This window comes from Cetorhinus maximus, chromosome 5, assembly GCF_964194155.1.
Source record: "Cetorhinus maximus chromosome 5, sCetMax3.hap1.1, whole genome shotgun sequence".
Lineage (NCBI taxonomy): Eukaryota > Metazoa > Chordata > Chondrichthyes > Lamniformes > Cetorhinidae > Cetorhinus > Cetorhinus maximus.
The window spans coordinates 160,417,016-160,440,037 of NC_135883.1; the positions used below are offsets into that span (position 1 = coordinate 160,417,016).

The following is a 23,022-nucleotide window of genomic DNA, read 5'->3' on the forward strand; positions in this document are numbered from 1 at the left end:
CTTAGAAAATATCAATGGGATTGGACAAAGTCAACACGGATTTATGAAAGGGAAATTATGTTTGATAAACCTACTGGAGTTTTTTGAGGACATAACTCTCAATAGGTGAGGGAGAACCAGTGGATGTGGTGTATTTAGACTTTCAGCTTTTGATAAAGTCCCACATAAGTGGTTAGTGCGTAAAATTAAAGCACATGGGATTGGGGGTAATATATGGACATGGATTGAGAATTGGTTAACAGACAGGAAACAATAGGAATAAATGAGTCTCTTTTGGAATGGCAGGTAGTGACTGGTTGGTTACTGCAGGGATCAGTGCTTGGGCCCTAGCTATTCACACTATATATCAATGATTTGGATGAGGGAACCAAATGAAATATTTCCAAGTTTGCTGGCAACAAAACTAGGTGGGAATGAGTGTGAAGAGGCTTCAAGGTGGTTTAGACAAGCTGAGTGAGTGGGCAAATACATGGCAGATGCAGTATAACGTGTGGATAAGTGTGAAGTTATCCACTTTGGCAGGAAAAACAGAATGGCAGAGTATTATTTAAATGGTGATAGATTGGGAAATGTTAATGTACAAAGACACCGATCACTGAAGACAAGCATGCAAATGCAGCAAACCATTAGGAAAGCAAATGGTACGTTGGCCTTTATTGCAAGAGGGCTTGAGTACAGGAGCAAGGATGTCTTAACTGCAGCTACATAGAGCCTTGGTGAGACCACACCTGGAGTATTATGTGCAGTTTTAATCTCCTTTCCTAAGAAAGGATATACTTGCCATAGAGGGAGTGCAGCAAAGGTTCACCAGGCTGATTCCTGGGATGGCAGGATTGTTGTTTGAGGAGCGATTGGGCCAACCAGGCCTGTATTCACTGGGATTTAGAAGAATGAGAGGAGATGTCATTGAAATGCATAAGTTCCTGACCATGCTGGACAGGCTGGATGCAGGGATGATGTTTCCTCTGGCTGGGGAGGCTCTAGAACAAGGAGTCACAATCTCAGGATAGGGGGTAGGCCATTTCAGACTGAGATGCAGAGAAACTTGTTCACTCGTAAGGTTATGAACCTATGGAATTCTCTACCACAGAAAGCTGTGGAGGCCAAGTCACTGAATATATGTAAGGAAGAAATAGATTTCTGGACTCTAAAGGCGTCAAGGGGTACGGGGAGAGCGCAGCAGTCTGGCGTTGATAGAAGATTAACGATGATCACGTTCAATGGTAAAGCAGGCTTGAAGGGCCGAATGACCACCACCTGCTTCTATTTTTCTATGTTTCTATCTAAAAAGTTACTGTACTGACAACTAAGCTTCAGTGCTTAGTTGGCTGTAAAGCCCTTTGAGATATCCTTCAGTTGTGAAAGGTAGTTCACAAATGCAAGTCTGCCTTTTCTAAATTGTGAAATAGAACTGTGACTTTGAAGCAAGATATCAAAAGGTCAGTGAGTCTTATCAGGAGAGATAGGGCAGAGCTTTCTGGAGTGGCCCTCATCAGCCTGAGCTGTTGGGTTTCCTTTCCTGTAGCCTTCACCACAGATTTATTTTGCACAGTAACTTGCTGGAAGTGCAAACTTAAAACTGTGGTGAGGCCAACACCATATCAGGGACAATTGAACAGCAGGGCCAACAGTGCATCTCCTTAACCATTGAGTTTTAACCATTGGGAAAATAAGAATGGCGGAGAAGGAAATAAGGTGAAATTATTCAAATCGGTACTGAAGGAAATGGAAAGAAAGGCAAAGTAAATTGTTAGATTTGAAAACTATGCATTCCAGTAGTGAGATTGAACCATTTCAATTGCTCTCCTTCTGGGCCAGGGAGGTTGGCATTGCATTCATAAATATTATGGTTCCAACTGTAACTTCCTGCAGTTACTTTAATTAGTAATTAATGTGGATTTAGGACCTGGAATGCACTGCCTGAAAGGGTGGTGAAGGTAGAATCAGTTGTGGCTTTCAAAAGGGAATTGAATAAGCACCTGAAAGAGAAATAATTGCAGGGCCGTGGAATGGGGCTAGCTAAATTCTCTGCCAGAGAGCTGCATGGGCTTAATGGGCAAATAACTTTCATGTTCTGATTCTAAATTCTTTAAAAGTAATTGGCTAAAGTCAAGATGTCGCTTGCGCAGAGCAGCATAAATCAACCAGCAAGCCCTGGAGATTCACAACTCACAGCATATCTCTGAAAGCCCAGGCTTTCTGGTTGATTTGTGTGCTGTTTACATGCTGTTTTTCCAGCAAGATTTGGCACAATATATTTCGACTTTGACTGTTTCTCAATGCATCTAACTGCTTCAGCTTTTAACCTTGCTGAATCCATTTCAACTCCTCGTTCCAAAAGAGCATTAAGTTTAGCAAAACCCCCATCAGTCATACTAAACATTTAAATTGTGTTGGCAACATACTATCCACAACCACTAACATACAAATTATGAATACTGTCTAACAACCTCACTTTTTAATGGCTTTAGGCATGCTATAGCCACACTTTTGATTAAAGCTTAAAATTAAACTAGCCAAGTATATTAGTAACTCCAGAATTATAGCAAGCATGGCATTAACTCCAGCTTCACAGAATAGCATGGTATCAACCCTAGAAATCTGGAACATAAGTAGCTTTTGTTGCCTTTTGGTCATCAAGTCATTTGTGGCACAGGAGACCATTCAGCCCCTCAAGCCTCTGCCAGCTCTCTACAGAGCAATCCTGCTCCCCTGCCTGATTCCCATAGCCCTGCAAGTTTATTTCCTTCAACTGCTGATCCAGTTTCCTTTTGAAATCATTGTTTCCACTTTGGCCGCCCACTGCCCTCGTGGACTGCATGTTCCAGGTCATTACTGCTCATTGCGTAATAAATTCTTCCTCATTCCCCCTGCATCTCTTGCCCAAGACCTTAAACCTGTGTCCACAACTCCTTGTACTATTAGCTAGTGGAAACAGTTTTTTCCCTTGTCTACCTTATTGAAGCTTGTCGTCATCATCTTATACACCTCAATCAAGCCTCCTCTTGGTCGTCTTTGCTCCAAGGAGAACAGCTTCAAGTTGGTGAAAAGGCCAGAAGGAAAGTAGGGAATGCCCTTACCAATTGCCTGTTTCTTTTTCTCTCCAGATTGTTTCTAAAACCTTAACCACTACTGATATTAAACTAACTGACCTGTAGTTAGGACTGTACTTGCAACTTTTCTTGAATAAGGGTGTCATATTTGCCACTCTCCAATCCTCTAGCACCTCCCCATATCAAGGGAAAATTGGAAGATTATGGCAAGCACTAATGCTATCTCCACCCTCACTTCCCTTGGCAATCTTGGATGCAGACCAGGTGTCTTAGCCATTTTAAGCATAGCCATTGTTTCCAGTACCATTTCCCTCACTTTTCACCCTATCCATTGCCTCTACTATCTTTGCTTCTACTGAAATTTGGTCAGATTTCTCCTCCTTAGTAAACACTGATATTATCTTATGATGTTTATTTGTGGGGTGACAAACCACTTGCCTTCCATCTTGTGTGGGCAGTAGTTCCAGTATCCACTTGTTACCAACACTTGGCAGTTTAACATTGGCCTGTTGAATATTGCTTCACCCATGGATACAAGTTAAACTAACATGCCACCATAGAATTTTTTTGACAACGAAGTTGAGATTGATGTTTGCAGCCTCTCAACCAAAACAAACTTCAGAAAAAGGTAGAAGCTAGGCATTTATATGGTGAGCAATCTAATACAAAAAAGTATCTTGCAGCAAAGCAATGATAGCCTCAACAACAAATCTGCAATTGTTTTTGTATTTTGCTTTACACTGGAGGCTGTTTTCCTTCCTTGGATGAGAATGCATCATATTACAAGGATGGGCTTTTCTCTGGATGAGGAGTGGCAGTAACATTCTCCTCTCATTCCATTTAATGAGAGCTTTGTGCTAAGTGGGTATTGACTGTAATGAAATCTGTTTGGATGCAGTACAAAAAAACAAGTGCTGTCGACCAGGAGGTTCTCTGAGGGATTTCAAAGGAAAGTAATCATTGAGATGTCCTTGACCCAAGTATAAACTGCATAACCTACTGTAACAAACAATGTTGGCCAGAAGCAGCCATAAAAGGACAATGGATAGAATTTTATTGTTCTGACAATTAACTTGAGTGGCGATCCTGATTTAAAGATGAGCTTTGCTGCTATCAAAGTAAATGGGAATGAACAATGTTACTTTGGTTGCCGTTTCTGTTCACAATCTAAATCTAACTTTATTACTAGAATCATATGTCGTTCATTAGGGCCATAAAAAATTCATCTGTGAAATGTCAGTGCTCAAGCTTCAAAAACCTAATGTTTGAATCCTGGATTGTTTTTATTTGAATTGGCTTCAAGGTCTGCAACATTTCAAGCAGGTGGCTCACCTTGAGGGCAGTTGGGGATGAGCAATAAATGTTGGCCTAGCCAGTTATGCCCACATCCAATGAAAGAAATAAAAAGAAGTGACAAAGCAGATTTCCAAAAGTGGATTGTAACCTTGTCTGCTTTATGGCATAGAATTTCATAACATGACCAGTACAGAAACTGGCCATTCAGTTCCATCCTGCACTTCCTTCATCTAACGCCCTCAACATAAGCAGTAACTAGTGGGGTGCCACTGGGTTCGGTCCTTGGGCCCCAACTATTTACAATCTATGTTAATGACTTGAATTCAGGGATAGAAGGTACTATAGCTAAATTTGCAGATGACACCAGAATAGGTGGGAAAGTAAGTTGCAATGAAGAAATAAATTTACAAATGGATATGGACAGGTTAGATGAATGGGCCAAAACTTGGCAGATGGAGTTTAACGTGGATAAGTGTGAGGTTATCCATTATGGTTGGAAGAATAAAAAGGCGACTCATTATTTAAATGGAGAGAAACTTCAGAATGCTTCAGTGCAGAGGGATCTGGGTGTCCTTGTGCATGAATCGCTCAAAGCTAGTATGCAGGTGCAGCAGGTAATAAGGAAGGCAAATGGAATTTTGGCATTTATTGCTAAAGGAATAGAGTATAAAAATAGGAAGTGTTGTTGCAACTGTACAAGGCATTGGTGAGACCGCACCTGAGTACTGTGCAGTTTTGGTCCCCTTACTTGAGGAAGGATGTAGTTGCACTGGAGGCAGTTCAGAGGAGGTTCACTAGATTGATTCCAGAGATGCTGGGCTTGACTTATGAGAAGAGATTGAGCAGTTTAGGCCTATACTCACTAGAGTTTAGAATGATGAGAGGAGATCTAATTGAGGTATATAAGATGCTAAAGAGATAGACAAAGTAGATGTAGAGCGGATAGTTTCCCCTTGTGAGGCATTCTAGAACGAAAGGCCATAGTTTTAGGCTAAGGGGTGGTAGATTTAAATCAGATGAGGAGGAATTACTTTTCTCAAAGGGCCGTGAATCTGTGGAATTCACTACCTCGAGAGTGCAGTGGATGCCGGGACGCTGAATAAATTTAAGGAGGAGATCGACAGATTTTTAATTAGTAATGGGTTGGAATGTTATGGGAAGAGGGTGGGAAATTGGAGTTGAGGCTGAAATGAGATCAGCCATGATCGTATTAAAGAGCAGGGCAGGCTCGAGGGGCAGAATTGCCTTCTACTGCTAGTTATGTTATGTTATAACCTTTTATTCATTTGTCCTTTGTTTATCCAATTCTCCCTTTAAATGCAGCTATGCTATTCACCTCCAATTATTTATTTTAATGAGTTTCACATTCTAACCACTATTGTCCAGTCACTCCTGGATTCTGTCCCATCACCAGAACCACCACCTACCCCAGTACCATTCAAATTCTCATCTGTAACTTCATTACTCTAATTTCTCCCAACATTTTGTCTAGCACTCTTCAAAACCTCCATAAACCCCAGTTCACTCAAACTGCACCACTCTCACCCAATACTATATGAAGTCTTACTTGCCTATTGCTCCTGATCACCACTGGCCCCTCATGGCTACCCCCCACCCTACCTCTGCTGTCAGTTTGCACTCTGTGGTCTTCCCCTTCTCCCTGCTGCTCCATATGTGACACAACTTCCAGCTGTTTCAGCTCTGCTGAGGAACTCCTATATTTAAAAAAAAAAAAATGCCTTACTGCATTTTTCACCCACATATCTTTGGGAATGCTTTTTAAAAACAAAATATAGAGCCCAAAATTCGTATTGGGGACACTAGAAATTTGTCACATGTTTTGCAACTCGCCATTGGTCAGGAATGTGTGGATCTTCCTTCCCCAGCTTCCTTGTCAAGAAGTTAGGTTAGTTGATTGTTAAGCCCACCCCTGCTTGCCCCCGACCCATTTCTCTGGAGGTGCTGAGATATTAGAGGTGTTTATGTGCATGTTACGGTCGAAGTTAACAGGTGTTCATTGGTTGCCGCAAGTACAGGCTAAGTTGTAGTTCAGCTTTTTCTGTTTTCTCCATCAGGTAGTCTGAGAATGTAAATATTTAAAATCAGAACCAGCAATTATGGTACTTTTGGCACCAATATTTGGACCCCATAATTTAACTAGCAATTGGGACGACCCCCATGAGCATGAAATATGCTTTTCAGCTCATGCTTTTAGTTCTCGGCGTATTATAACAGGCGTATTTGTTTAGAACCTGATTTTGGCCCATGTGTTATGATGTATATCTGGGAGGGTCATCATAACTCAGTAAAGAAACATAGTTAGACCTCCAATTAAAGTTGTAGTTATGTTCCTGAAAATTGTGACTAAGTGAATCATGGGTTCCCATAGGAATCAATGTTAAAGCCAGAGTTGGGTTACTTTGTACATTCTTGCCCAGAAAGCCAATGCACAAATTGAAATATTGTATCATACGTGTGCAGCACTATGTATTTCTAGCTGGAATAACTTGCAAAATAAAATAAATCTCTGAATATAAGAGAAATACTTTTATTTTTCTAAATTCACAGAATGTAGGCTTTGCTGGCCAGGCCAGCATTTATTGCCCTTAAGAAGGTGTAGGTGAGCTGCTGCCTTGAACCGCTGCAGTCCATGTGGTGTAGGTACACCCACAGTGCTGTTAGGAAGAGTTCCAGGATTTTGACCCAATATTGGGTGATTTAGTGTTATCTAATTTCAAACCAGTCCTGAGTAGCTGACGGGGCAGGGGGCCTGCCACAGAAAGGGTCTCGTGCTCTCCTCAAACCTGGGTTTCTGGTGACTGTGGCAGCAGTTGCAGCGTTTGAACGTTGCGGCGTTTGAACATGGCAGCGGCTGGCCCAGAGTTCAGCGCAGTGCTGCGTGGCCAGAATGCAGATGACGTATATTGAAATAAAGTCTTAGTGAATGATATTGAAGCAAAATTTAAGTGGGGCAACTTGTAGTGAGGGCTCACTATAATTAAGTACAATAATCAAATTGATTTACAGATTAGCCATACCAGTTCATGTGTAAACTTATTGGGTTTACATCACCAAGGAATCGATGCCATTTTTCCTCATTTGAGGGAAATGAGCAATTTCCTTGGTTACCCACCGACTTCAGGAGTTTAATGATGGTCTGTAGCCAAAATATATGGATCAGGGAGCCCTAAGTGTGGTGATCTGTGTTGAGCTAGCCATGACTGCTTTGGTAGCAGTGAGGTACTCAACTTTTCTCAAGTGGATAATTGTCCAGGGTCGGAGTTAAATCAGTGCCTCATTCACCCTCTTGGGTGAATGTCAAAAGATCCTATGACACTATTTGAAGGAGTTTTGGCGTTCAGACTGTTTATCCCTCAACAAAAGCAGACAGTCTCCTCTTGTATTTCACTTCAATTTGTGAAATCTCGCCTGGAATAAATTAGCTGCTAGGTTTCCTACCTTATAAAATTGACTACATTTCCAAAAATCCTTCATTTGACTTAAAGTACTTGGGAATATCCTGCAGTTGCAAAAGGCACCATGTAAATGCAAGTTCATTTGTCCTTGCAATGCACTAAATCTATTCTTCCTCAACAGAGATATCATGCACCCTATATAGCCTGCCAACTGATACTGTCTAGTTTTACCCAAGACCACATGAATGGTCACTTAAATGCACTGATGAATCACTGCCTTCAAGGAGAAAAAGATAGGGGTGAAGTGTGTGGGTGGTTGTGGGCACGATGGGGAAGAAAGACTTTTGAAGAAACAAAACTGGGTTTCGCCCCCCTCCTGTTTTAGTCCTTGAAATTAATTGAGCACCAATTCCAGATATTCCGCCTGACATTATCTAGATTATTCAGCGTCCAGCTTCAGTTCCAGCTACTTTGTAGCCACGGCTTTCAGTTGAGCATTTAGCTATTTCGGCATTCAACTCATTTTCACTATTTACTCTGAATTAAGTTTTGCCAAACTTTATATTAAGTACATACAAACATACGAATTAGGAAAAGGCCATTTGGTTCCTTGAGCTTGCTTCACCATTCAATAAGATCATGGCTGATCAAATTGTGGCCTCAACTCCACGTTCTGCCTACACCCCCATTGTTCTTAGTTGCAACCTATGGGTGGAATTTTATGGCCCTGTCGTAGCAGGGGCAGTGCTGTAAAATGCAGTAAGGCGTTCAAAAATCCATTGACTTTGCAGGTGTAAAATTCCACCCTGTGTCAAGGTGAGATGTATCCCCACTTTAATTTCAGTGTTAGTGTTTTCAGACCAGCACCAATCAATTCCTTTGTTAACCCCTCCCTCAAAGTAAAGCAGCATTTGTTTGGATCAGACACATGGGTAAGGTAGGCTCAAAATGGCTGGATTAAGAACTCTGCTAGTGCCTTGTTTAACTGGAGACTGAATTCTATCTCTAATGAAGAGTGATCCCTATGGTCCTTTGTGGACTATGGGTCATTACTTAATGGCAAAAAGCAAAAGACTGCAGGTGCTGAAAATTTGAAGTGGAAACAGAAGACTGAAAACACTCAGCAGGCCAGGCAGCCTCTGCTGACAGGACATACCTCATTTGGAAGGGTTGCTTGTCTGAAAAGTGTTCAGCTTTAAGCAAGGGTCAATACTGGGTTTGCGTGGAGTGGGGTGGAAGAAATCTGCTGTTTCCTCACTGCCCTTTCAGTGGGTAATGGCTAGCCTACTGATTTGCAGTGATTTCTGTTGTTTCTATTTATCTTTCCATGCTTTTCTCAATTTCAGCTGCCCTGAAAGAAAGAAGCGCAGATGTGTGGAGCGCAAAGGGTTTTTTTTTTACTTTGAGTCATTCCCACTTTCCCATCTTCAATTCCAGCCCTCTGTTTTTCTGTGGGTGGCAAGTTGCTCGTTCTGACTGGACTTGTGACCAATGGGGCACTTTTATTGCAATTTTAATGAGGAATCTGAAGGGTGCATGTCAGTGTGGGCAAAACAGCTGACTGGCAAGGCCCTGCTAACCCCTGGGGTCACTCGCTAAGTAGAACTTATTTACAGGCAATCTCAAAGATTAAAATAACTATACAGCGGAGATGAGAAAAGTAGTGAACTATTTTTGAATTGTTCTCGTACTTCAGGGATTCTGCTTGGCACTGTGATGCTGGCACTTTAATGTGAGATCTCAGTCATTTGGCAATTGTTATTACTGCAGGGATTTCAAAGTGGACATCTGATGTGGAAATATTGTCCAGATAATGCTCAGTTTGAAAGTTACACCATGTAGTCAAAAATTTGGCTTTTTCCTAAAACGACAGCAGTTCTGGAATTAGTGCATTGTTTAATCGTGCAGGACATCAACAGATGTGGGAGGAAATCCTTCACTATTCTCCCTCCCCTGGCTTGTTTCACAGTTGTCTTTGTGCCTGTCTCTGTAATAGCCTCAAAAGGGAAAATTAATGAATATTTGCAAATCAAAACTCTTAACAGGTTTTGGGCAAGAGCAGAGGAATGAGGAGTGGATGACCATTTGAAAGCCAGTATGGGGGTGGTTGGGAACAATTGGGCATTTTGACTTTCAAGTACAAATCCTCCACTACAAATCTACCTAATTTTATAGATGTTCCGCATTGAGGTTCCAACTTGAGTTACCTTTTCTTGCATTCCTTTTCTCTTCTGTTCCTCATCTCTTCTGTCCATGCCTGGCACACTTCTTTCTTTATTTCATTGTCTTTTTTGCTTTTTGTTTCTACAGCCCAATTTTGGTTTTGGAACACTTTGCTGTATATTTTCAAAAGAGGGATTTGTGCTGTTCCCTTGTCTCCAGGTTATGGGTTGCCCTCCCCAATTCTCTCAGAAGGAAGATTGAGCAGTGAGGCAGCAGCAAAATGTGGCCCCTATATTAACATTTTATAGCCCAGTGATATGCTTGGAAAGTTTTTTTAGTAAATAACGTGCTCTGATGATGCCAATAACATTGAAATCATACTCCTGTAATTTTCAAATTACGGTGAACCAAGTGCATATGGGACCAGAGGTCATGCCTTAAAAACGTATCGGTAAGAGCAGGCTAGATGTTAAGTGATTCTTTTCCCAAAGAGTAATGAGTATGTCTCTGACTTTTGCAGTATGAGCTGCCTCCCTTCATACTTTCAAAGGGAGAGTTAGATTGTGATCTCTGCCCTAGGCAAGGACCATATATAAAAAGTAAGTGATTTAACAGTTGATGTGCAAAAGGTCCATATGACTTTGTGGGACTGCCTTTGATCACTTGAGGGATATGGGGCATGTTTCAGACTCTCTTCCACCCCCCCCTCTTTGGCCCTGGGTTTCCTTTTCTCCTAAGCTGGGATGCAAGATGTGTCTAGTTGTGTTACTTCAGTCATTGTGTGTGGCAAGCATGATTGACATGCTGTTCTCTTCCTGCACATCTTGTTCATCTGAAGTGTCCCAGGGTGTGCACTACAATACAAGGTGGCAAACAGTCACTTTTTGGAAATGGGAAGTCTTTATCTTCAGCCCATGACTCTTCTGGGAGGGAGAAAGGCTTTTATAGGCCCAATTGAATGTCTTGCATGGGAGCTATGTAGAACAGAGCAGGAAATTTAGAGGATAGAGGATGAGTAAGCAGCTCTCTCTCTCTCTCTCTCTCTCTCTCTCTCTCTCTCTCTCACACAGCACCACTGCCAATGTCAGCCCAATATATATATTTTAATAAACCAGTTGCATCATGAGGGATCTCTGGGACTGGAACTGGAGTGGATAGAAAATGGCTTGAGTATTCACTCCCTTGTCTAGTCTTCATAGAGTTAAACTGAGACCGTCATGGTGTGAGGTGTGCCTGAAAGTTAGATGGGAGCAGTAGCAATTGAAAGAATTGAAGTTGAGGAAAAGGTTTTACCTAATGAGTGAATTAGAAAATAGCCATTGGAAACATGAAATCCCACATTAAAAGTACTTAACTGGTGAAGAAAATAGACCTGTTTGTCTGTCACAACATAGTGATGATCTATTTTAATAACCATAATGTATTTGCAAAACACAAATTGAGGTGTATAATTTAAATTTAAATGGGGCAGACCACATCTTGAAGCTCAGGAAAATGTTAAAGGAATCCATTCAAAATCTGATGAAGCCATATTTAGCAAACTCATTGGAGTGACAGAAATTTGAATTTAATCAGCATGGTCGTGAATTAGACAATGGACATAAGAGGAAATATAAAATGAAGAATTGGATCATTAAGAATTCAGAAACCCACGAAGGCTCAGCAGTTAATATCTTAATCCATTGGAACATACTGAACACTTAGTCCCAGGGCAGATATTGCTTCAAGACTGCCACATCAGTGTGGAATGTAAATAGGGGGAGAGCATCAGTGAATTGGTATTCCCCAAAATGTGATCACAAATCTTCAGATTTTGTAAAACCAAAAAAAATTCTGAAAGTTTGAAAAAGATTGACAGCAAGCTGTAATATTAATATGTTACATGAGATCATGTAATGGTTCATAACCTGCTATAGATGAATGCAAAGAACCTTCAGTCAATGAGTTCCTTTCCATGGAGGTATTTTAATGAATTTTACTACTTTAAAAGAAAAAATGGGCAGTTTTCTTTCATACTGGAACTCCAGAGGACTGCATGTGAACAGAAATGGGTCATTTAGCCCCTCGAGCCTGTTCTGTCATTCAATGAGGTAATGGCTAATCTGTGACTTAACTCCAAATAGTTTGCTGGGTAAGCAGCAATGTCCTTGGCAGCAAAGTTCAATCTTTCTAGCCTGAAAGCTAGAAAATGATAGTACAACCCTTTCAATGTCCATCTTGAATTGTGTAACTTTTCACAGGCAGCCTGAATTGGATGGGTTTAATGCTGTTTTCGAATGTTTCTTATCTTTCCTTATAACCATCTTTTATCTTTGAGCAGAGCAAGAGGAAGGGTACAGCTGGCTCCGTAGATGCCCGTATGGAGGTACTTCAAATTAAAGCAGCGCAGCTTTTTTAAAAAAAACCACAAACCTTTGCTCTGACTTATGAATTACTTACATCACTGGCTTCACTGAAAGAAGGCTAAGCTCTGGCTTGCAATTTGCCTGCTTCACTTTTTTAAAATCCCTTATCCTATTAATAGGTAATAGGAAGGTTTCAGGGCTCAAATTCCAGTAATCTCTTTTCCACCTTGATATCTGTTCTCCATACCTCCACACACTTCTGCTTCATTTTTTTTTCCCAGCAGAAAGCAATACATGTCTGTTCCTGTTGAAGGTGGATATATTCACCATTATCATTTTCATTTTTCAGGCTCAGAGGTAACCGTGTCAGTTTGATATCTGTTTAGACAGACCTTGGAGTGACATTGGCAGACATTTAAAAGCCAGTCATTTGCCCATCTAAAGTAGGCAAGACCATTTAAATGGTTTAAAAATACAATATCATAAATTTAAAAATAACTAAATTCTACAATAGTCCCTTTCTTGATTTAGAGCCTCCTATGATCATTTCCTGTCACTCTTATTTGATTCATGCCTGTATTGTAGAAAACCTGTGTCCATATTTCAAAAAAATTGCCCCTTTAACATGTAGAAGCTTTTATATAATTTTCACCTTGTTTCAAACTACCTGACAAACTGACTGCAATCGTCTGATAACAGATTGCATCAACTGCCTTTCAAGGCCTTCTCTGATGTTACAATGATCTGTCCAATTATACAGGTCTGTATCATTTAAGAAACCACTGGATTCTCTTTCTTTGGAAGTGGGGCAGAAATGAGTGGAGTGGGCAAGAGATTGTCGGTCCTTTCAAGTTTAACCACCCAGAATAGGCTGCATAACCCTTGTTACCTTTATCTTGATGTCTTGAGTATTCCACAAACAAAAATGAAAGCTGGCTTGGAGGTGTTTTGTTTTGAGTCATGAAATAAATGAATTGTCACTTCGGAGTGTTATGACACTGTGCTAGGAAGCCTGACATCTTGAGTGTAAATCCCACTGCAAAAAGCTTGAAATTGAATTCAGTAAATCTGAGTGCTAGAAAATCAGAAAGGAATCTGCTACCCGCATGTGCTTTGACCTACAAGTGACTGTAGTGGCATACTGCTTTGCTAGTCTTGCCCACATGCCAAGAACTAATTTAGAAAAATAACATTTTCCACCCACCCAGATATTTTTATTTGCAGTTTTATTCCGTGGATAATGTTCAGCTTTTTAACCCTGTTTAATGTGTTGGAAAACTGGATGCTTATGCAGTGAATAATAAACGAATGATTCACTTGCTTCTAAAACATATTATGGTATTGCATTTGTTTCTTTTGTAATATTTGCATTTTTTAATACATTTTGTTTATGAAACGATGCATTTGAAGTGGAATCCTGCTGCAGAAATGGATGGATAACTTTTTTTTTCTAAAAAGCAGATTTGATGTAATGATAAAAAAATTAACATTTGCTATAAACAATTGAGCGCTACTGTACAAAACATACTAGGATTAGAATGTATTTGACACATTGATTGACACTTGGTATGTGATACAGTAACACAACACCTTGTATGATATTAATTGGTTTACAGTAAATTCCCACTGTTCCCTCCCCCTTCCATCACATTTCGTTTACCTGTGCAAATCTGTGTATCCAATTGCAGTTTGCACCTTCGAAACTTTGCGCATCCACAGTTAAAAATGTAACAATCTGGATGCTACCTATTGAAGTCGAACCAAAAAGGCACTTGAGGGACACAAACTTGCTTCCATTTGCAGATCTTCGAGCTGTTGACAAACTTGCTGCTTCAGTGCTTCAAGCTCGTCGGACCAGCAAAAAGCCACAAGTGCAGAGTGACATTTTAAACAGCACACATGCAAAAAAGTTAATAAAGAACTTGCTGTACTGTACCTTTATAAAAATTCTTCAGAAACCATAAAAAGTTTGTCCTCCTGTCCTCGAAGAAATGACACACTGCAAAAGCCCCTTCACTGCCATATGCAGCCTCCATGTGCGTATGGGGTTGCTGTGATTCATAGGATTCTACAGTAGTGCAGTATTTTGCAGTACTGTTACAAGTGAGCCAGAGCCAAGCAGAAAATGTCCAGCAAGATGATACATGAACAAAAAGTTACAATCCTAGATAGACTGCAAAATGGGTGCAAGTGCTTCCATGTTAGCCCCGGAATAATAGAATGAATCCACAATCGGGTACATTAGGCAGTCTGAAGGAAAAAATAAGGGCCAGCCTTCGTGTTTCTAATAGTTGTACTGACAGGTTAACTTTTGTAAGTAGGAAGGATCCACACTTGGAGAAAATGGAGAAGTTACTCAGTGTGGATAGAGCAACTCTTTCGAGTACAATCACAGTTCTTGGTTTTTCCAGGAGTGGGACATGAACCCACAACCCTCTGATTCAAAGGCGACGGTGCTATGAACTGAGCCACAGCTGACACCTCTAAGAGCACCAGCATCAAAGGAGGACCCCTGTTAATGATCCAATCATTCAAAACAGCCCTTGAATTGTGCCAGCAGAGAGTAGTGAAGAGGGTAGTGCTGCTGATGACTAAGGTGTTGCAGCAGGTGTCTCCTATTTCCAAAGGATTCTCAGACAGTGCAGGACTGTTCAATCACTCTATATAAAAAAAAAAGCGTTTTGGGCTGCATAATGTGCAGTTGGTCGGGGAGGCTGCTTCAGCTGACCATGTAGCTGCAGGAATACATTGAGAGGCTACCAGGCAAAGCAGGTGTTCAACACAAAACTGGCCTGTTGTGGAAGATGTGAAGTAGGACTTGCATGTCAAAAGAAAAGACAGCTCCTGAGTTTAAAGCAGCAAAGGAGGACAGGTTGATACTTCTGCTATGTGCCAATGTGGCTGGTTTTAAACGTAAGCCACTGCTGGTTTATAGGACAGAAAACCCTCGAGCTTTGGGAAAAATAAATCTCATCTGCCAGCCGTTTGGAAGGCTAACAGCAATGCCTGGATTCCAACATCTGTATTTGAAGACTGGTTTGCCAATTACTTTCTGCCAGCGGTCCGCATTTATCCGAGGGAAAAGAACCTGTCTCTCAAAGTCCTGTTAATCTTCGATAATGCACCTGGACATCCACACTGTTTGGCCAGAACCATCCATATGTTGAAATTTTGTTTTTGCCCTGAAATACAACCACACTTATCCAACCAATGGACCAAGTGTCATTGCCCCATTCAAGGCTTACTACACCCGATGAAGTTTCAGCCACAGCCCATGATTGCTGGAAGCAATTCAACATCCTCATAGCATTAGGGATAATTAAGGTCTTGTGGAATGAAGTTCGACCTTCAGCCACAAATACCTGCTGGAAAAAACATTTTGCCTGAGGGTGTGAATGATTTCACCAGGTTCCCCAGTGTGGATGCTGAAGTGGCCAGGATTGTTGACTTGGCAAAGCAAGTTGGAGGGGAGGGATTTGAAGACATCACCACAGCTGAAGTGGATGAGTTGCTTCAATTTCAAGAAGAGGAACTCTGTCTATGGAAGAATTGGTTGAACTGATGAGATTAAATGAGCCTGAGCAGGAGTGGGAAGAAGAGCCTAAAAAGGCTCAGTTCGATGGCATATCTCATGAGGTCAGCCGAAAGATTTGGGGGTGGGGTGGGGGGAGAAAGCAGGCAACAGACCATGATACAAGCATGGAAAGAAGCAACGCCTTTTGTAGTGATTGACACAGCTATTGCTCCTTACAGAGAACCGTATGAAATTGATAAACAGAAAGTGAAGCACTCAACAATAACATTGTTCTTCTCATCCAAATCATCCATATCAAAGCCTACATCAGCCATGTCACCCACTCCATCTACATCCATTCTCCAAAGTATGGTACCTGTACTGTACAGTAACACACAGCACTGATTTGTAAATTGTTCTGCAGATACAAACTATATTCTAAGTTTTTTAATTCCTGTTTTCTTGTGTTGACAATTTTTCTTCAGTAAAACTGTCTTCAATTTAATCAACAAAAATAATTTTTATTGCTTCCATTAATGTAAAAATATGAAATTTGGGATGACTGGAACATATCTAATTCAGTTCCATTATACACTGTTCGCCCTTCGAGATCTGATGGGAACAGAACCCCCATGAACGGCAGGAATTTACTGTATTCATTTGAGTGCATCCAGATTTGTTCTAAAAAAAAATAATTGCTTGTTTACTTTGCTAAAAGCCTATCCCAAATTATCGATCCTACAGCTCAGCAAATGCTTATATTAATCAGTACTGTCCTTCCTAGAAATTGATTACAAAGTTGAGGAGTGTCATGTTTTGCTTTAAGTACCCTTTTTCACTTGCATGATTAATTATTGATTGCACAGTTAGGAAAAAGTGGTGAGGGGGATGGACAACAGAGTCGCACAGGATTCGAACTGGTGCAATCGCTGACTACCTTGCTTTAATGACTAATTGACCTCAGTCATTTGGCTTCAAAACATAGAACAAGAGGCCATTCAGCCCCTCAAGCCTATTCTGCCATTCAATGTGATTGTGACTGGTCTGTATATTAACTGTATACACCCTGACTTCGCTCTGTATCCACTGTACTACTGCTAGCCTCTTTTTCAAATTTAAAATGATGAATCGAACAAGCACCTCCTTTTTGTAGGAAGCAGTTCCGCATCTTTAAATCTTTTGTGTGAAGAACTGTCCTGACTATAATTTGGAGGTCATGCCCCCCTTGTCTAAGACTCCTTCCCCTCCCCCATCCCTGCCTAACCAGCATCTGCTTATCAACACGTTAGTTCTTTTCCAACCTAGCGGTGATTATGAGAGTAGTCAAGGTAACTTGTTGCGCAGTCGGCTGTCAGTATTTAATGCAAGGTAATTACAACAAAGATTAACTTGGTTTCGTCTGCAGGACAATATCTTGCACTGTGCAGATGATGATGATATCCTCTCTACCATTGTGTCACTGGCGTTCCAGAACAATGCTCCCTGATGCCGTGCAACATGAAATTAAGACTAAAAGTCATTCAGTGTGTTAATATAATGACTCACTAAGCTGGAAACTATTTGAAAAAAACTGCCTGTATAATAGCTGTCACATTTCATAAAATTGCTATCCTGTTTATGTAATAGTTTTCCTCTTGTGAAGTACAATTGAGATAAATTCATGAATGAGAAGCTATTTTTATACAAATGTCCAGCCTTGCATTAGAATCTTTGGGAGAAGTTGCAGAATATGCTGATTTCAATACCCAGTTGAGGCAAACTTTTTCTCGTATTTTTGCAAAAAAAAAATAATTCTGGCAGCATGCTCCATAAAAATTAACCCTTGAGCTGAAACCATAAATATTTAAACCAAATGGAATTTCACTACTTAATCCACAACAGAATTACTGAAGGTCATCTTCTAGTTGCATGAAAAATGAAGCTGTGTATTGCTGCAAATTAGTGTTGTACCTGGCCGAAGGAAAGATTTGATGATTATGTTGACCTTGTAGTGCTTATGAAGAGTATCAACAAGATGAACTCTTCAGAGATTTTTTGCCATGAGCCTTAGATGGTGATGAAGGGCACAGGACAAGACTGCAAAGGGGGAACGTGATTGAACAGATCTGATGTAATTAATTTGCAGATTAGGCAGTAATTAATTCGCACATTAGGCAGTTCTTATTTGGAATGGGGAAGGCAATTTAGACTGGTCACAACAGTAATTTTAAGAGGGAGTTCCAAGAACATTTGCCCAAAAAAGATTTGAGTGGGGTGGGAGGCAGGGAGCAGAGAAAAATGATAAGCAGATGTAACTGGCAAGCTGAGGTGAGCAACATGAACTTTAAGCAGCAGGTGAAGTTAGCTGTTTCATGCTACTACTAAGCAGGAGTAACACGAGTGGTATTCACCACTAACTAAGATGCTGCCGTCAAGCCAAAAAGACGTTCTGCCTATTGCACAAATGAGTTATGTGGTATACAAATTTCAGTGCCAGTGTGATGTTAGGTAGCCTTATGTCCCAAAGACTGGCAGATCGTATCAAAAATTATGTCCCAGCCACTATTCTCAACAGGCAATGTAGAGACTCTGCCCAACCCAACCAGTCCGTGCTTGCAAAACTCAGTGTCTTAACATTAGATGTGATTCCACGATTGGACAACATTTTGCTAAATAATCCTCCATGCCCTTAAATTGGTTGCAAGCGCAATTTTTTTTTTTTAAGATTGTCAGTTGGGCTCGCAGTGTGGTGCTTTTTATGTATACTGGAAGCTACATATATTAATACACAGGGCTCTGTTCTTTACAGACAGAACATGTGTACACATTGCGCTCCTTTCAACTAAACAAAGTAAGTGACAGCCATTCACTGGTTCATTCCCCAGGGCAATCCCTTGACCAATCAGGGTCAAACTGCCTGGTTTAAATTTCAAACAATGCTTGGCAGTTAACTGTCGGCCCCCATCACTCATGCACTCTCCATGGCAATGCCTCCATCAATCAGCACTTCTCATGCAGTATAAATTGTTGTTTTCCCCTTATTGGTATTCTTGTGAAGTGCCCTGGTGAGTGCAAGATGAAAAGCTTCAACATGTCCCTTTTCTTCAATGTGAGCTTTACAGCTGCATCTGAGCAACCATACTTGAATTTCAGTTTCCTTCCGATGAATGATGAGGTTGAGCAGCATTGCATTCTGAAGTTCCTTTCTTTGAGCTTTTATATTTAGACATAACCAGGCAGCCTTGTAATGAATCTGCATTGTCCCTCTTCTAAAACCTCAACGTTCATCCAAAAGACAGAACTCGATACTCCACAGCATTCTTGAGCTCTGGTGGATTTACAGATCCTTGTGATAACTAGAATTCCAGTGATTTCTAGTGATTCTAGTGATAACTAGAATTCCATGAACTTCTTTTCACAACCACATCTACCTCTGGTATAAAACCTGTGAACATCTTTTTTGAATTTTATTGATGGCAATTTGGCAATTTCCGTAATAGGAATGCTTGCTACCCATTTTTCTTGTGCACCACTTTATATTGGCCTGTGTTAAGCTTCATTGCCGTTGCTCAATTCCAATCTTAAACATCCAGTGTCACTGAACGAAACAATGCTCGGGGTGGAGGACTGTTTGAGGAGGATAGTGTGACTGGTGTCAGAGCTGAAGGCGAGCATGGATAAGACATCGTGGTCGCAACCACAGAGAATATTTACACTGCCATCAGGACCATTTTGTGCTGTGGAATTTGGGAAAACCTAAGTAAATGTTTTAACACGGGTATAATAATTTTCAGATGATACCATAAAATGGATACAACACACTGCAGGACAATTTATGGGTTGAGTAAGCAGATCAGGCATTTTATTTTTTTTTTAAAGTCAAAATTGCTAAATGTAAATCTAAATCCATTTGACTAATTTGCATGTAAAATTTAATAACTTCATTTTGTTTGTCATTATGTAATTTAGCACCTGAAAAATAAGTAATTCAAATCAGTTAAATTTTTACTTGGGTCTTGTAACACGGAAGCGAGAGATCACAGAAGTGAGAGTGCATCTGGGGAATTGATAATGGAAAGTTGAGTGATGAGTTAAAGGTATTTTGCATGGGTCTTCACTATAGTGGACACAAGTAACATCCCTGAAATTGCTGTAAATCAGAAAATGAAAGGGAGGGAGGAACTTAGGGAAAATTTACAATCACCAAGGAAGTGGTATTGAGCAAATTGTTGGAGTTGCGGGCTAACCAATCCCCAGGTCTGGATGGGCTTCACCCTAAGGTCTTAAAGTGGATAGTGAGATAATTGATGCACTGGTCTTAATTTTCCAAAATTCCTGAGATTCGGGGAAGGTTCTATTAGATTGGAAAATTGTAAAAATAACTCCCCTATTCAAAAAGGGAGGGAGACAAAGCAGGAACTATAGGCCAGTTAGCCTAACATCTGTCGTAGGGAAAATGTTAGAAGCTATTATTAAAGACGTTATAGTAGGACACTTAGGAAAAAGTCAGGCAGAGTTAACACGGCCTTGTGAAAGGGAAATCATGTTTAACCAATTTATTGGAGTTCTTTGAAGGAGTCACATGTCATGGATAAAGGGGAACTGGTGGATGTACTGTACTTGGACTTCCAGAACGCATTTGCCACATCAAAGGTTATTGCAGAAAATAAAAGTTTATGGTGTAGCGGGTAACATTCACATGGAAAGAAGATTGGCTAGCTAACAGAAAGCAGAGTTGGCATAAATGGGTTGGCAGGATGTGATGAGTGGTGTGCCACAGATCAGTGCTGGAGCCTCAACTTCTTACAATTTATATAAATGAAGGGGACGAAGAAATGGATGCTAAATTTGCTGACAATCAAAGATAGGTAGAAAAGTAAATTGTGAAGAGGATGTAAGAAGGCTACAAAGTGACAGGTTGAGTGGGCATCAGGCAAATGGAGTATAATGTGGGCAAATGTGGAATCATTCATTTTGGCAGGAAGAATAAAAAAGCTTATTATCTAAATGGTGAGAAATTGCAGAGCTGCGAGATTCAAAGGGATCTGTATGTCCTAGTGCATGAATCTCAAGGTTAGTATGTAGGTACAGCAGGTAATCAGGAAAGCTAATAGAATGTTATAATTTATTGAGAGGTGAATCGATTACAACAGTAGGGAGGTTATGCTTCAGTTGTACAGGGCATTGGTGAGACCACATCTGGAGTATTGTGTGCAGCACTGGTCTCCTCCTTATTTAAGGAAAGATGTAAATGCTTTAAAAGCAGTCCAGAGAAGGTTTACTAGACTAATACTAGGAATGGCTGGTTTGTCTTATGAGGAAAGGCTGGACAAGTTAGGCTTGTCTCCACTGGAGTTTACAAGAGCAAGCGGCGACTTAATTGAAACCTTTAAGATCCTGAGGAGTCTTGACAGGGTGGATGAAATTGGAGGTCACCGTTTTAAAAATAACGAGTCACTCATTTAAGACAGATGAGAAATTTTTTGAGGGTTGAGAGTCTTTGGAACTTTTCCTCGAAAGGCTGTGAAAGCAGAGCCTTTGAATATTTTTAAGGCAAAGGTAGATAGGTTATCGGGGGTAGGCAGGAATGTGGGGTTGAAGTTGCATTCCATCAGCTATGATCTTATTGAATGGCGGAGCAGGCTTGAGGGGCTGAGTGGCCTACTCCTCCTAACTTGTATGTTCGTATGTAGATCATTAGCTGTCACCACTTCCCGTCACAAAAGTATTCCTGTACATTATCTTTTCTTTTTCCCCTTTAATTTGGAAAAATTGCAGATGATTTTGTACCCTTCCTATTTTAAAGCAAAGTAAACTTTCCATTTGATGTCACTTCCAGGTTATGACTTTGCTGCAGTATTGGAATGGTTCGCAGAGCGTGTTGATCGTATCGTGCTCCTGTTTGACGCTCACAAGCTGGACATTTCTGATGAGTTTTCTGAAGTTATCAAAGCACTGAAGAATCATGAGGACAAGATTCGTGTAGTGTTGAACAAGGCAGACCAGATTGAGACCCAACAGCTGATGCGTGTTTATGGTGCGCTCATGTGGTCTCTGGGCAAAATTGTCAATACTCCCGAAGTGATTCGGGTGTACATTGGCTCGTTCTGGTCTCATCCTCTGCTGATTCCAGACAATCGCAAGCTTTTCGAGGCCGAAGAACAAGATTTGTTTAAAGATATCCAAAGCCTTCCTCGAAATGCTGCTTTACGAAAACTCAATGACCTGATCAAGAGGGCACGTCTTGCAAAGGTTTGTTTGCGTAGAAGATATTGAAGGGAAATTTTTGTTACTCATTCACAGGATACAGGTGTCATTGGCAAAGCCACATTTATTGCTCATATCTAATTGCCTTTAAAAAGTGGTGGTGAATACAACTAAATGGTGTGCTAGACCATTTCAGAGGGCAGCTAAGAGCCAGTTGTATTAATGTGGGCCTGGAGAGTCTCGTAAGTAAGGACAGCTGATTTTTTTTTTACCCTAAAGAACCAAATTAGTGAACCAAATTTTATTTTTTTTAATGACAATCCAGTAGTTTCTTGGTTGCCATTACTAATTAATAAATCTGGAATTAAAATCTGGAGTTAATTGAATTTAAATTCCCCGCCTGCTGAGATGGTTTGAACTCATGACTACAGACCATTAGTCCAGACTTCTGGACAGTTCAGTAACACTGCTTCAAATCTTTAAATGATTGAAAACTGAACTTTTTTGTTTCCTCCATATCCCTATGTGCATTATTCGAGAATTTTAAGAGATGGGAAAAGATCATTTAGCCCATTGAAGCTTTTCTGCAGCACTGTCATAATAGCATCCACCTGTGTTTTGATCTTGATTTTTGTCCTTCTGCCATGTATGGCAGACCATTCTACACATATTACTCTTTGAATATAGATTTTTGTTTTTCTTGTGCTTTAAATTTTTAACTACTTTCCATTCATGTCTTTATACGTTGGTCACTTTTGATGTGATAATTTGGGTTTGCTTCCTTCAAATTTAGTTAATATTTTATGTACCTCAACTTAAACACTGCACACCTGTCTAGCACACCCTAGATTGTAAGGCTCAAACTTGCAAATATTTATTTCCTCTTAGCATTTACTACTTTGTTTTATTTCTCTACAAGTAGAGTAGCAAGTATAAAGTTTAAACATTTGTAATCCACACTTAAACAATGTCCAGTGGGGGCTGCATCGTTGAGACAGTCTACACCTGAACCATGTTCTTGTGAATCGCATAACCAGGGAAGTAGAGAA

General features: G+C 40.5%; 1 protein-coding gene across 1 annotated transcript in view; it reads left to right on the forward strand.

Annotated features, from left to right (window-relative positions):
* LOC144681035 (EH domain-containing protein 3) overlaps positions 1–23,022 on the forward strand; it is a 98,927-nt gene that overhangs the window by 43,357 nt on the left and 32,548 nt on the right. Inside the window, exon 4 of the mRNA XM_078542720.1 lies at positions 21,606–22,018. Within this exon, the coding sequence (XP_078398846.1) occupies positions 21,606–22,018 (413 nt within the window). The remainder of the gene's footprint in view (positions 1–21,605; positions 22,019–23,022) is intronic.